The sequence below is a fragment of the Vanessa atalanta genome, chromosome 24 (assembly GCF_905147765.1).
Source record: "Vanessa atalanta chromosome 24, ilVanAtal1.2, whole genome shotgun sequence".
Lineage (NCBI taxonomy): Eukaryota > Metazoa > Arthropoda > Insecta > Lepidoptera > Nymphalidae > Vanessa > Vanessa atalanta.
This window is the reverse complement of record NC_061894.1, coordinates 3,582,092-3,598,573: the sequence shown is the minus strand read 5'-3', so window position 1 is coordinate 3,598,573 and position 16,482 is coordinate 3,582,092. Positions and strand designations below refer to the sequence as shown.

Genomic DNA, 16,482 nt, shown 5'->3' with positions numbered 1-16,482 from the left:
CATTTTTTTTGCTGATGAGCCGAGATGGCCCAGTGGTTAGAAAATCTTAACCGATGATCTCGGGTTCAAACCCAGACAGGCACCACTGAATTTTCATGTGCTTAATTTGTGTTTATACAATTCATCTCGTGCTCGGCGGTGAAGGAAAACATCGTGAGGAAACCTGCACGTGTCTGTCAGCGTGGTGGAATATGCTCCAATCCAAATCTTCTCCTCAAAGGGAGAGGAAGCCTTTATCCCAGCAGTGGGAAAATTTACAGGCTGCTCATGCTAAAAAAAAAAAAAAACCTAACGCTGCAGTTTCTTAACGATATCTGTATTGATATGAAAATGACATGTCAGACAGAAGTAAATAAGATTATTATTTTAAATTTGTACTCGTATACAATTATGTAATTAGGTAATTGGTGCATTATAGCAAAATCACAAAACTTTCCCGTTTTTAACGTGAGTCATACAAAAAACCGCTATATATATTAAAACGAAAGTACATTGCTTTCATTTGAAACTTTCGCGGTAATTTCACTCGCGTTTATGCCGTTTAGTGATTTTTATTCCCAGCGAAAAGAAAAAGTTCGTTGAAAATGTTCAAACAATGGAACTATTTGATGCAATTTTAAATGAGCTACATCTTAAATTCGAAAACCAATGGGTCTATTCTGTAAGTAGCAACTCGAAACCTAAGTAGAACTCGGTCGCGAATTGTCCGAAAGCAAGCCACTAAATAGCGTATCATCGTAAGTCGGCTTTCAACATTCATATAAAGCCCTACATGCGATACGAAAGTGTGAGAACAATTTTTAACCTTTTGATGTATCACCACTTGATGTAAACCATTTTAACATAGGTACCGTACTGTGTCAAACCTGTGATAATAACTGATACTCAAAAGTTTTTATAAACAGTGTTTTTAATAACTCTATACAATATATACCAGCAAATATTTTGTTATTTCAATGAAAGGGCAATCTGGATTACAAATGTATAAATAATATTTTTAAAACGTCATTTCTAATTTTTTTAATTACCACAGATAAATTATTCCCGAAACTTAAATGTCAGCGCGAAGACAAACTTAGCAAACATTATAAAATATTACAATTATTTCTTTACACATATCGTCGGCAATACAAACCATTTTATTGTTATTCCCCAATGCGGTGTACATTATGAATATTACGATGCCATTATTATTGTTAAAATATGCTCAACCTCTGCGTGTGTGGTACAACGACAAATATTAATGTTTATCATTTATTAAGGTGAATTCCTCTATCTAATGACATTGTATTTACGTAATCACTGACAACTAATCAAATAAATCAAAATAAACCGACTCGAGTTTATTTATATAGATATAGGTAAATAGGTGACATTATTAATAAAAGGTATGACAGCGACTTTGAAGAATTTTGAATTAAAATTATTTTTATTTTTTTACTCAACTTTTACAAGTGCCTATTTGTTTGTTATTTGTGCCAGCATGTCTAAACTTGGTTAAATGGGTGAAAATTTAATGTCTTTCTTGTATTAAGTGTTTGGTCTTGTTTAACTACTAATTCACTATATCAATTATTATATAGTGCAAATTAAATAAATAAAGGCACTAAATTAGTCGGAGACAATGAGATATTCCCATAGACAATTGACTACTTCTTATTATATTCCTAATTTTTTTTCAATGGTGTCCGAAATTTTCGTGACTAATAAAGTTCGCGCTAAAACTCTCGACCTTCAAATGCGCGTTCATTTATCATTACTTTCACTTGCCTTTCACGTCACAGTAAAAGTGATAAGCTTTGACAATGGGAATTTTAAAATCGCCATTTTCGCTTTCTGTTTGCAACGTGAACAATTCAACAGTTCATAAAATGGGACAGCAGCATTTACAAGTATGTAACTATACTGCTTTTTAAACATTAAAGTATAATTTTTAGACTAGATATTATTTCATGAACATTTTTGTTTTTTTTTTTAACTCATAAGATGAGGCCACGGAATAAATATTTTAATCCAAAATTAAAAATATCAATACCGGGTCTTTGTGTAAGCATGATGAAAGTGATTAAAAGTAATGCTATATGTATTTTTTCCAGTACGAACTTATAATTAATATATAAAAAATATATAATCATTCGGACCATTGGATTCGATCATTAAATAATATTTAAATATTATTATATACGTATATTATGTATCATTGACATAAAAGTATACAACCGAAAATAATTATGTTCGATATTAATATTATTGTAGTCAATAATGTTTTATGAAATAATTATTTAATAAATACCTTCCTGTCACTTTCTATTTATATATTAGGTATATTTAAGTTTTTTTATTATTTCCACTTTTATAATTATAATCGAATTATAATTATTTATGTAAAATTATAGATATATAAAACTAACACTTGATTTTTTTCGCATGACGTTCAGAATGATTCGATTAGACGTTTATACAATTATTGTGCAGAAGTTTCGGCCATTACAACATCAACGTACAATAATAATATATAAAATAATAGATGGTATTTACTTCAAATAATCTGCTAAAACTATACATAGCTTATTTTGTTGACCCATAATCTTGCAATGAGTTAAAGGTACTTAAGGTATTTTTGTAAAACCAGTCCAAGATGAATAACAAATATTTTAAATCATATTCAAACAAGGAAATATAATCTTGTCAAACTAATTTAAATTATTAAAGTCTATTTAAATTATATTATATTTAAAGCATTTTTATACGACATTCGAGCCCTCTACATGTACAGTAAAACTTTGATAGGAGATACCTTCACGTACGTCAACGACAATTTTAAACTCTATCGGCTGAATGGTATAGGACCGTATACAGTAAAAACTGTGATAAAATACGTTTTATTTAAATAGAAACACGGAATACTTGTTAAATTTGTATGTTACATACTTTAATGGTAGGTCATGTCTTACATCATTCCACGACATAAAATCATGTTCCATAATCCATTACATCATAATGATGGGCAACTTGTGCAGTGGGTCAATTGATTATGGTCTAAAACCATGTTGAAATCGAATGTAACCGAATGATTCCATTTTTCGTTCTGGTGACCGAATTTCATAATAATAATATCATAATCTGATTGATTACACATTTCATTGAAAATTAACCAAAAAATTCTCCAAAAACATCGTGTTTTTTATGTAGTTTCATTTTGGTTAAATATAGAGAAACTTAGGAAGACAAGCGTTTGCATTACTATGTATTCGTAATAAAAAAAAAGTTATTAGACATGTTAAGGTCAAAGTGTATTCTTCTTAATATTATTCTGTGTTAAATAAAATTGTGTTTCTTATTGATCAGTAGATTTTACATTCTTAATACATGCATCTCATATATTTAATTGGATATTTTTGTAAAGGTGATTGATTTTAGATTTATAGTCTATTTTTTTTTTTTAGATTTACGAAAATGGCGACGTCCGTCCTTCAGCCCGAAGATTGCCGAAGAGAACATGAACCTAAACCCGATATTGATACACCCCGACTCACCGACGATGAAAGGATTGCCATCCTGGAAAACAATGAGCGTGAAACCGGCGATCTTCCTCAAGAACTAAGGGAAAAAGCCAGAGTTGATATACGGGAGGAAATAACATTGAGGGAACATGCGCTTGCGCAGATGAGACATTTCATTGAAAAACATCCTGCAATTAAGAAATGTAGAACTGGTAGGTTTTTTATTTGGGAGATAGACTGGATAAAGGGGCACGTAATGGCGGTCAAATCTGTTCATACTAGATACTATTTAAATTTAAGGTTAGGGTCATGTCCTTTTATTAATAAATATATTCGCAGTGATGTTTGACGGCTGAATAACGATAGCGATTTGTCATTATTCTATTATCATAATGTAATAAATTATATGACGTGTTGAAAAAATCTTGTAATTTAATAAACTGGATTTTTTTTTGGTTTCGATTAAGCAAGGTATGTTGAAAAGTAGGTTATTGTAATATAAATTCAAATATCTTTGCTCATAAACTTCGCTAAACCAGATTTATCTCATATTAAACAACAGTAGCTTTAAATATCTAACATTAAAAAATATTTTATCAATTTGAAAGAATTCGTCGTAACTTTTTTACGTACTCTGTATAAATAGTAATTTAAATACTTACTCTGTATACAGACTAATGTATACCTACATGTGTTAGTATGTATATTGAATTTTGAAGTGTGCGTGGAATGCTACATTCAAATATTTAAAACTTAATCGTTCGTGTTTAGGCATCGAGCTCACGTGAAAAATTATGATTTTAGTTCGAATTTGGAAAGTACCACTGAGTGGTCTCTCTTAAATTTGTTTTTAAATTTTAACTCATGTTAGAAGATGAAGGGAAATTGGAAACCAGTCAACATCTGTTAAAGTGAAGTCACCAGTCACCATATGTAAATACATTCGGTAACTCGCAGTGGCAAACTGAACTAAGCTCTAGATTCTAAACCTTCCATTTGACAGTAATGGAGACATTTACATAGCAATAAGTTAATCGCCGTGTTTCTACTATTTAGTTCCAAATTTAAGGTTATTCATGATTCATTTTTGAAAATTGAAAAAAGTCTTTCCTAATTGAAATATTTCTGAAACCACAAACAGCTTTAAATTGGAGGATTTATCTGAAGATTTTTCCAGATACACCATTTCTGCTTCGTTTTCTACGCACAAAGAAATACTCCATCCCCCAATCCTGTTCCATGCTGGAGAGATATCTGACCATACGGCAGATGCATCCACATTGGTTCCAGAAGCTCGATCCTCTGGATCCCAAAATAGCAGCAATTATTGATGCTGGGTATCTAGTTCCACTGCCGAAGAGGGATGCTGAAGGACGGAGGGTCGTTTTATCTTGCATGGGTTTGTATAGATCATTTATAAAACAGTTAGTACCATTTAGGTTATGGTTTGTCCGCCGTGACATAACAGTGATAAAAATAATAAAGATATTTCTATATAAAAGTATAGCTGTAATGTCCATAATATGTTAATAATTATTAGATCTTTACCAGACTGTGGCGCAACTATTAATGGTTAAGCAATGTGTTTTGTTAATTTTACCGTCTTAATACAACCCATTTTAAAATTTGAAATTGTTGTAAATAATTGTACAAGATTAATCTTTATAAAATTTGATTTGTGTTTAAACGGTTAAAAGATTTCACTAACTATTTTTTATATACATTTTTATAGATACGCAAATGTTACTTACTTTTAAATAAACAGTATTGCGAATATTGTCCTTCTTAATTATTGCGGTTCTTCAAGCAAACCGATACAGAGAGTGAGAAGTGATTTCGTTTGTTTTCACTCCACGATTTTGCACCCGTAGTCTCCCCGATACATAAACAACGTAAAGTGAACCCGGACTTATTAAAAACAAACTCGTACAAGTAGAAGAAAGACAAAAGCAAGTAGACAAAAAAATGTTATCGCGTTAAATTAATTAATATGCTTGGTGTTTATTAGCATAAATAAACTCACTTTTAAAATATAATTACTTCCTAATTCCGGAATTTCTCTACTTTAATTATTAGGAACTACTTATTTTCATGCAATTATATACCTTCCTTTACATTCTAGGAAAAGTTCATAATAATATAATTAAACAACAAGAATTTTTTTGATTAAACAACGTTAAGTAGAGCCTTTTTGATTTTAGATTGGAATTTAACATAGGAATCTTCGACTATTAAATATGCTTTAAAAAAAGTTATAGATTTATATTTTTATAGTACCGTTAACATGTCATAATATTTTCAGGTCGCTTCGATCCACACGTTTATGATAGCAGTGTGATGGCGCGCGTTCACTCCATGATCGTTGAGCTGCTCCTTGATGAACCTCGTTCTCAACTGTTGGGCTACACGCACGTTAATGACGAAGCCGGGATGCAAATGCCACACGTGAGCCTCTGGTCGCTCAACGATGTGCGGGTCATGTTAAACTGTATACAGGTATATATATAAACATAAAGATACGTCTTTATAAAATTTAACACATATTTTATTTTATTTGAACGAAAAACAATGTTTTTTTTTTTATTATTAAAATTAATTTTAAAATGGAGATGCTTTTTTTTAAATGTGACGAGAAAGACTGGAAAAAAGACGGATACACTATTTGTGTCAAAATGTTAGGATACGAGACGAATGGAATACGAAAATGTATGGCCCGCCATTAATAAATGGTATAGGTTAAGCGGATGATGGCGTTGAAGTATAAAATCAATGAATGAAACAAAATATGTATATAAAATTGCGTTTCTGCCTAATATTCAATTACTTAAGAAATAGAGAAGGGGGGAGTAAAAGAGAGAAGATTGATATTGAAATTATGTTGTTAATTATTATTTGACGTATAGCAACGTATTTTTTCTTATACAGATTTCAAATAATTTAAAATCATATTATGTTTGCAGAATTCCACTCCAATGCGTCACAAGCGTACACACTTCGTCAATATACCGCATTATGGCGTCAAGTTCTTTGAGTTCGCAATATCTTTGCTCAGCGATAAACTTAAGGACAGAGTTATGGTAAATACTTACAATGGAAATTTTATGTGAAATGATGAATAATTTAAACGTTTACTACAAAAACAGTAAAATTATATGTTTTGCAACAATAGCCGTTTCTTAATAATGTACAAACAAAAATACATTGTATTTATTTAGACAAAGTTTGCGACGACTTTATTAGTCGTATATTTTTTTTTTTTTATTTTATAAATCGATTATTTATTTACAGTTCCATCGCACATCGGATGATTTAGTAAAACACGTCGATCCATCAATTTTGCCTAAAGAATACGGCGGAACAGTTCCTCTAAAAGACATGATTGATGAATTGAAGCGTAAACTTTTAAAGCATAGAGAAGATTTGCTTGCTTTGGACGACATGTGCATTGATTTATATGCACTTGAAAAAAACGATTTGACTCAAGACATACATTCAACTGCTGGTTCGTTCAGAAAACTGGAACTTGATTAGCTATAACTTTGTGATAGATGTAGGTTTAAAGTGAATGTTATTTTAATTAAATACTCAGGAAAATATCCAAATTTTAAATGTATACATAATCCTTTAAAAAACATATATTATTTGTATTACATTTCCGAATGTTTCTGTATTTCCTATCTCATTATCATATTTCCGATCTCATCGATGTTTTTTAAACTTTACAGATTATGGTTTAACTTTAAATTAAAATAGTTAAATAATATAAATAAAATCGCTTTTATAATAAGGAATTATATCTTTATAACTTTTATAGAAACTAGTAAAGTAGTGGCAGCCGTCGGTGGTCACGTTACCATTCTTAAACTGATGACGTCATTGTACATATAAATTACAATGATTAAGTATAATAATTTTCATTAGCAAATTCTTTTTAGAGGTGTGATTAATGACATGACAACCTGACTGCTGCTTAAATAATATTTTTAAATACTTGATGTATGTTCTGTCCGTTACTAACTTATAAAGCAGTTAGATAACTTTAAGAAATAAATAGCAAATAAGTAATTAATTAAGGTGTTCCGTTTTGTGGAAAAGTATTTTAATAATTAGTATAAAATGCTTACAATAAATACAATATGCACAAAGGAAGAATTTTATTTATACTTACCTTTAACAATTGAATTGAAAATTTTGAATTTCGTTTTTGAACGATACAGCTACCAAAAGCGTTAAAAAATTATAATACTATTCGCCGAATCCATAAAATTATTATAAAATCATTAAAAAATATTTATCAATTATCATGTCATTACTTAATTTAATAAGTCAGACAAAATAGTTAAATAGAAAAGAAGAATTGAATTTAAAAAACATATTTATATATAGAACTAAGGGTTCAATCAATAGTTTAAGTAATATTTTGGAATGAGATTCTACACAATAAATTAATGATATCCATTTCATTCAAAAAATTAGAAAAAAGTATACATAGTAATTGATTTACTATAATAATAATATAATTAATATTGTATAATTTCATCGGTATCATTTTTGGACGATTACCACAGACTATAGAGTAACCTTGAATTGCAAACTGACATGTTGCTAACTTCGCAGTAGTTTTTCCCGCAGTTTGGCGTCCACCGATTGATAAAAGAATTTTAACGCGTTTTTTCTATGTATTTAGATCAATAAGACAATTCTTTATCCTAATGATTTGTTTTCTAGTGATGTTTTTATAGACTTATTATGTTGTTTCCGTGATTGCTTCGTTTGGGTTTTCCTGCTGTGGTGATTTTTGTAAACATCGGGAACACAGGCCCCACGTCTATGACTTCTTGTACGTATTTTAGCCATTATCACATCTCATAAGTTAGTTTTGTATAATCCATGAAAAAAATGAGTAGTAATGTGTAACATTTGTGTAACTGATCGTGGATTAACCTCGAAATTTTGTTGTTTATTTGGTTGTAAAAACTTCATGTAATCGAATCGTGGTTGGTAAGCGAAAATGTTATGTCGCTTGAAAGAAACCACGAACGCAATTGTATTGACCAAAACAACTATGCATTTAGTTTTCAAATTCGGTACATTATTAGATTAGTATGTTTGATGTTACCACGTCATAATTTATGTTATGATTTCGATTTCTTAATGTTTACACGGAATATTAATATATTCACTACCCGAAAAACACTGCACTTTATCTTTTAGATATACGACACTCAACACTCCGTACTTGATTTATTCAATGTTATGCCTTGAAGCTTTTAAAATTCTTCAGTGTGAAAGTTTTTATGTATAATACCATATTGTCAAAAAAGCGTGATACAATTTGTAGCATCTTTTTTAACAAAAAACAATCTCACAACTAAATGCCATTCACTCAAGAGTAGAATAGATTATTTTAGTTTTTATTTGAATAACATGCATATTATAAATAATTTTACAGTATAAGCCCATGAAATATGAATTTCACAGAAATAATATGTTATTACAATTATTATTTTTTTATTTGTAAGCAAAAATTGGCACCTACAGAGAATTTTGCATGTTCAGTTGTCATCTTAATTGGATATATGTCAGACATCACTTTAATTATTAATATATGAAGTATAATATTACTGACCTTCCTTACAGTTTTGTCGTTAGTTGATTTAAAATGGTCAAAAAAGTTTAAATTATAAAATCTCACATCCATATAAATAATTTGATTGCCCTTCATGTTATCAAATTATGTTTTGTTTTAAGTGAGTGTTTATGAACAGTTTGTGTGTGAACATAACAATTATAATTTTACAAGTTTAAATTAAATGATATTAAGAAGGATCAACTAGAAAACTTCTTTTATAATTCTTTAAACTCAATTATTGATGCATACTTATTATATTTCCTAATTGCATTATATTTTTTTGTTCTTAGTAGAAAAGCTTATCCTATATGCTTATTTGCATAATTGTCTAGTTTTCTAAATATTTTATTTATATTTTATGAAAAAAGAAACTTGTTTAAAGAAAAAAGTAGATTTCAAAATTAAAGAACTACAATTAAAGTATTTACTTATGTACTTACATTGTGTATTTCATATTTTACTAATTCTAAATAATACAACTTATTAAAATGCATTGCATGAAAATTATTCAATTAAATATATCACATCTATTATTTATCACTAGCTGCTGTGTGCAGTTTCACCCTCGTTAAACATTCATGCTCCACCTGGTAGGTCATGGTGTGATGTTAAATAGCCTTTTACCTGCCTCGAGAATTGGGCTATCAAATGCATTTTTTTTTTCAATCTAACTAGTAACATACAATTGAACATTATTGTGTTCAAAGATAAAAAACAAACTCTTCAGGTTCATTATATAGATAACAAAGGGTTGGGTATTAATTAATTATCAGACATATTTATTTCCGAAAATATAAGTCTCGTCGTTTGTTCGTCTCTTTTCTTTCATATTCAATCAACTCTGACACTTTTCGATTCTTTTCTTTTTTAAGTCATACTGACGTTGCCAGCATGTATGATAAAATTAAATAAATCCTAATTAAACATATGATGCTTCGATATATATATCTGTTATAAGATAAATTGAACAGCTCAATACCTGTTCTGGGAATCAAAACAATTGTTAATTGTAAAACTTAACTTTTTGTTTTCTGAATGTAAAAATAACCAATAAATGCATCTACAGCTATACTGTAATCTATTACATAAACATTTAGTATAGCATTTAACAATTTAAATATTGGATTAAGAATCCTAAATGTTAATGTCTATAGATATATATAGTCAGCCAAAAAAAAAAAAAATTATTATATATTATTCAATAAAATAATCACCTTGCATAATGATTACCAATTTTATGTTACTTCTATTCCAGGTGAATATTAATAGTTACTTAAGAGTTAGGACTTTTAATGAGATAAACATTGTACAGATAATAAAGCAACTAAGCTCATTACAACTATAATTGTCCTATCATACATACATAACATAAAACTGTTCTCTAGACATCTAGTGTTGTATTAGTTTATACTCAAGTTTATTGAACACTTTAGAATTTGAAACCGCTTAATCGAATAATAATTGTCATCTTTTTTTTTTTAATAGTGGCAGAATATTTTGTACTTAACTAGCATAGATACACAGCAGAAAAGAAAAAAAAAAGTAATTTAATTGTTGTGTTCCACTTTATAATCTTCTGTTTGATAATTCATATTATTGTAATCATTCTTCATAAGTAATGAACATTTTTTATTCTTAATAAATTCCTTTTAATTCTTCTTACTAAGTTTGTTTTTCGATTACATCTGTATTAACATATATAAATAGATGCATTGAAAAATATCATATTCCTAATAATTTTCATAGTTTTAAATCCAGCTCCAACAGTTTGATAATGCTATTTTATAAATTTTCAATTCATAAAGTATAGTCATTTTCTTTATTACATTTTAGAATTGACATGTATATATTCCGTTAAAGGGTAACAATAGCCTCTGAGGCTACTATTAGAAAATATTCATTTTAACAACCACCTTCCCTGACATTTAGAGTTATTTTAATTTTGTTGTTATTAATAACATGATTGTATAACAGTCTTAGAATACCTTAGTAATATGAAATCATGAAATTTCACCTTCCAACAACCTTAGCAACATTTTAGGGAAAGAAGAGTTTTGTTAGTAGCAGCTTATTCCCAGAATTTCCATATCATATTAATGTATTTCTACGTAATCTTTAGTTCATGAACTATGATGTATGGATTATTTATTTCAATTGTTTTAGATAAATAGTCAAGTACTAATAATTGGGTAAGTGCCAATGATTAGGTATGTTTCTTTATTATTATAATATAACTATTCATAGGAATGAGGTGGTTACACATGATGGATTTACTATGCCATCTTTATTTTAATAGTGTTTTACAGAAATAAATGATTCACACTGTAAAAAATGTGTCAACAATAGAGCTTGCCTAAAATATCCATTGTTATATTGTATTGGTACTAATCAATTATATTTTTTTACTTAATTTGAAATTGTTAGCGATTTGGTTGTTTTATTGTTATAGGTTACTCTAGAATTAGCAATAATATTCTGGGTGCTAACATGCCAGCCTTAGAATAACCCATATATATGATCTCACTGAAAGGGTTGTAGTTTAATTGGTGTTAAAACTTAATCCAAGCCCATCTGGGTAGGTTTCAACCACTAATCACATATTCTACTGCCAAATAACAATACTCATAATTAGTTGTGTAGCTAAGAAAATACGAGGTGGTTCATATTTCCTAGAATGTTAATGTCTATGTGTACTAGTACCAAGTTAGTACCCGCTAGATAATCTGGCCACCAACTTTAATAAAAAAAAAAAAATGACATTCGACAAAAATCACATTTTTAAATACATAAATTTATTGATAATTTGTAAATGAGTAGAGTACTCGAAAAAAAGTATATTCAGCATAAAAATATAATATAATTATATATTTATTATTATGTAAAAGCTTACAATATAGATAGCTATAGATAGCTATAGAAGCCTATATACTATTAGTTACAATGTTTTGCATAATCATGTTGAAGTCTTACCACCTGTGTAACTGACCTTGTAGGTTTCTATTTAAAAATTGAGATCGCTGTACTAGGGTGGATTAGGTTTATGTTTGAAATACAAGTTTAGAATCCTATATATTTATTGGTAGCACTTGATTTTATAGCTGTAATTTTATGACTTTTTTGTTATATAGACAGGTAAATGGGCTACCTCATAGTATGTGGTCACCACCACTCATAGAATGGAAAACAAAATACTAAGTATTGCTGTTTAGCACTAGAATATCTATTGAAGAGGTGGTACCGACTCAAACATGTTTGCACAAAATCTTTCAATTTTGTATACCTCGACAATTAGTTTACTATTATACAATACTTTTTAATTTAAAGACTAATGTATATATCACATTTTCTAGTAGGACATGTTGCCCCTCTGAGTGAAATAAGATGTTTTTCTTTGTAAACAGCATTGTAGACTTAAAAACAAGCTCATCACAGGAATATATTCCTAGGAGTTATCTAGTCTTGTTTAGTATTTAGCCAATGGTCTATTCTGGGAAAGCTGTTCCTTATCTTTGAATTAGATTTAATAAAAATGAACAATGAGACAAATAATTTTTTCATAAAGTGTTACCTGTATATAAAAATGTGTTTAAAATTCATTTTCAATGCATACATTTATATTTATTTGTGGAATAAACTGTGTAAAATTACAAAATAATAAATAATTAGTACGTAATAGATATATAAACCAATTAAGTTTCCACTAATAAGTAATACAGAAAACATGCTATATTAATTGATTCTATATAATTGAATATAGGTTTAATTAAGGTGAGATTTGTTTATTGTTAATTTGGAATGCACATATGTATCTTGTTCTTGCATTTGTAGCTTTATTTCTTAAAGTTCAAATCAAAATTAAGATAAGAAATTTAAATAATAAAATGTATTTTATGGACATAATAATAATTACAAGCGCTTTAAGATATTCCTTAGCATAGAATAAATTACATTAAAAGCGCTACCAAGCCGCTTCACATTCAAGGTGCCATTTAGATTTATAATGTTAAAATAATTTATAATGTTAATTAGTCATACAATTAATACCTGCCTCAAAAAATGGATTCCATGTTTTATATTTTGTATCTATCTATACTTATAAATGAGAAAACTTATTTTCTGTAAGAAGAAAGTCGAAACTCACTGCAGAACACAATCGTCAGAATGTGATATGCGACATTGAGTATAAACATTATAAAATTTACAGGAAATACGTATCAACATGGGGTATACCGTTGGACGGCTGTCAATAATTCACGAGTGTGATACGAAATGAATTCTCACAGAATCACACTGTTGACGTGACAACTGTGAATTTCATCTTGTTATAGTATATATGATCTAATATCTTTAAAATAATTTTTGATATACGTTTTTATTTCAGATTGGCAGCATGGCGGAAATAGTGTACCCGCAAGGCTGCCGCCCAATCACCGATGACCTTGGACCAGACGAGCTCGTTCGAAGACTCAAGGTATGTTATCATCGAATAGAGTTCTACTTAAATTGAACATCGTTAAAATTGCTTTAGATTTAGGTGAAGGTGAGAAGAAATTGTTGGCGTAAATAATAGTACCAATTTGTTGATATAACATATTATAAACCCGATATCATATTAGATAGTGATATAGCCTTATGAGCCGAGATGGCCCATTGGTTAGAACGCGTGCATCTTAACCGATGATTTCGGGTTCAAACCCAGGCAGGCACCACTGAATTTAGCTGTTAATGTGTGTATGTACTGTAACAAAATGTTCAGGTATTCAAAATAATGGTGACACTTGGTGGTATAGCTTTTTGCAAGTCCGTCTGGATCGAATACCAATTCATAATATATACTACCGATTAACAACAATGTTTAATATATAGAAAGGTTGGGTTAGCCAGTGTAACGTAGCAAACATCTTAGTTCAAAGGTTGGTTGCACATCGGCGATGTAAGGGATGTAAGGGACTATTTCTTACAGTGCCTATTGCTCAATGGGCAGTGGTGACCTTACCACCTTACCTTACCATGAGTTGACCCATTTGCCAGTCTATATATAATAAAAAAAGTGTAAGAATACATCTTACAATTTTTTTTTTTTTGTATTTGAAATAGTTTGAAAAATAAATGAATGTGAAATAAAATCAACATGGTGGTTGATAATATTAAAAAGGTAATTGCTTTTTTCCATGTATTTTTGAGTAGACGTAAATCATTTTACTGTCGATTTTGTTCTCAATCATATTAATTAGTTTGAAACACGTTTGGTCATTTAGAGTGAATTATTTTTGTGTACTTAAAATACTTTGTTTTGTCTTGAGAATTAAAATTTCAATTAACACCCTAAAATATTAGGCTATTTGGATGTTATATGAAAATTTATGTATTAAAATTTTGGATTTAAATAAAAATAAATTATACGAATATAATTAACAACTTAAACAGGGTTTTAAAATAGATCACGCTGCATTTGTTTGGATAAGTTTTGGATATGTTGGATATATATTCCATTGAAATCGACTTAATAAAATAATCTCTCGACTTCTAATACAGGAATATATATTTTTAACTATGTAATAGGTGAGGTCAGGTGGTGTTTGTTTAATATCTTAAAACCATTTGTTACGTCGAAATTCGATACTAATAATTATTGAAAGTAAGAGGGAATCATAATACGTGTTATGATTTATTTAAACTTTTTTCTCTTGATAACACTGAAGCTAGTCAATAGCGACCAAACAAAATAAAGTTGACAGAGGAGAGAAATTGAACTATTTTGTCTTTACCTATTTATATATTGATATTTGTTCAAATTATGCAAAGGTTGCATCTTTACTTTGAGTCTTCAACCGCATTTCTCACGGGAAATGTTCCATGGAATGGATTGGATTTCGGACATCGCGTCGTAATTCCAAGTTTCACCCGCACTATCTGGTTGTCCGAAAATCCAAAAACCAACAGCGCGATTTTAAAGCATTTTATGCCTCGCACAACCACTCTGTTGTTGTGTTGTCGTAATTTTCTTATCTTGTTTATTTTGTATATATGCCGATGGTATTTATTATATAAATGAATAATATAAATACTAAGTTACATTCATATCCAATCAATAAATAAAATATGAATGCTTTAATACATTAGGCCTTTGAAGTATTCTATCGGACGACCCCAGACGACCTTCACACAGGGCTGCCAACATTACTTCTAAGAGGTGAAATATTTGATTCGGACTATTTTGTGAAAGCAAAATAGAACACGGATTCGTAACGAAACTTTCAAATATTTGCTTAGTAAAAGCCATTCGTTAAATTTCGTGAATATTCGTTTGCGAAAAAAAGTTATTGTCGTGTTTTTATTGTCATTTGTCATTTGATTGTAACTCTTAAAAGTAAATCAAGTCTAGCGTCAGTTAATATTATTTCGGTACTTAAATATAGACGTCATCGCAGCAAAAAAATAATCTGCGAATTCGCTAATATAGGTTTTATTTATTTTATTTATTATATATAATAAAATAATAAATAAATGAAACCTAACTTAGCCTATAGTGGCGCTTCATCCTTAAGTACCATTATTTCTCTAGAGAAACATCAGCTGTTCTAGTTTCAAACGAATTTTAATGTATATTGGTACGTACAATTATTATAATACATTACAATAAGCATAGTTTATAGAGTTTCCGGTCCGTGTATGTGGGATTTTTATCTACTAAAACACCTGCGATGGCAGACTTCGACACGGTGAGAGGCCGTGGGATCGTTGTCACTTACAAAGCCACTATTCCTCTGCAGCCCTCGTTAATGCGTATGTCAAGTAGAGGCTACCCTTATTGCCGCCTTTTATTGGGCCATTTGAAACGACGAAGCTTAGGCCTAGGATTTTGTATCGTGTTTTAAGCCCTAGTATGACATCTGTGTCGTCTTCGCCGAGCGAGATGGTTATATCACGTTAAGTCGTCTCCTGATGTTCTCTCAGAAGACGACTATGATCTTCAACTCCGATTCCGTGTAAACCATCGCTGTCATGACTTCTCGCAGGGAGTAGTCTTGTCACACCTCCAGCGAATGTTATGCGGTATCCCGGTCCACGGCACAGTGGTACAATGTCTGACGTGGCGTGGTGTGGACTAATGATTACTTTTGTAAGTCATAGCAAATGGTCGCGTTTTGTGCGCTTATTTGTCGTCTTCCTACCGTTTTGTTCCATGGGCCATATCATAGTGATATATGGTAACCGTGTTGAATTCGTTACCGAGTAACCGCCTGCTTCGGTCGTCATATGATGCATTCTGTGGCCGTTTCGTGTTCGAAATAGCTCAGATCGCTTACATATTTAGCTGACCCTATGTAAACAGCCTTATTGTGG

The 16,482-nt window shown here is 29.9% G+C and overlaps 2 protein-coding genes across 6 annotated transcripts in view; both read left to right on the top strand.

The window, feature by feature from the left end:
* Positions 1-7,578, top strand: part of LOC125073606 (clavesin-2-like) — a 28,461-nt gene extending 20,883 nt beyond the window's left edge. For all 3 annotated transcript variants that reach the window (XM_047684495.1, XM_047684496.1, XM_047684497.1), the window contains exons 2-6: positions 3,447-3,715; positions 4,681-4,902; positions 5,806-5,999; positions 6,464-6,580; positions 6,792-7,578. In XM_047684495.1, the coding sequence (XP_047540451.1) occupies positions 3,447-3,715; positions 4,681-4,902; positions 5,806-5,999; positions 6,464-6,580; positions 6,792-7,034 (1,045 nt within the window). In that variant the 3' untranslated portion in view covers positions 7,035-7,578. The remainder of the gene's footprint in view (positions 1-3,446; positions 3,716-4,680; positions 4,903-5,805; positions 6,000-6,463; positions 6,581-6,791) is intronic.
* Positions 7,579-8,112: 534 nt separating this feature from the next.
* LOC125073273 (sister chromatid cohesion protein PDS5 homolog B) overlaps positions 8,113-16,482 on the top strand; it is a 34,182-nt gene continuing 25,812 nt past the window's right edge. For all 3 annotated transcript variants that reach the window (XM_047684029.1, XM_047684028.1, XM_047684027.1), the window contains exons 1-2: positions 8,113-8,343; positions 13,517-13,606. In XM_047684029.1, the coding sequence (XP_047539985.1) occupies positions 13,526-13,606 (81 nt within the window). In that variant the 5' untranslated portion in view covers positions 8,113-8,343; positions 13,517-13,525. The remainder of the gene's footprint in view (positions 8,344-13,516; positions 13,607-16,482) is intronic.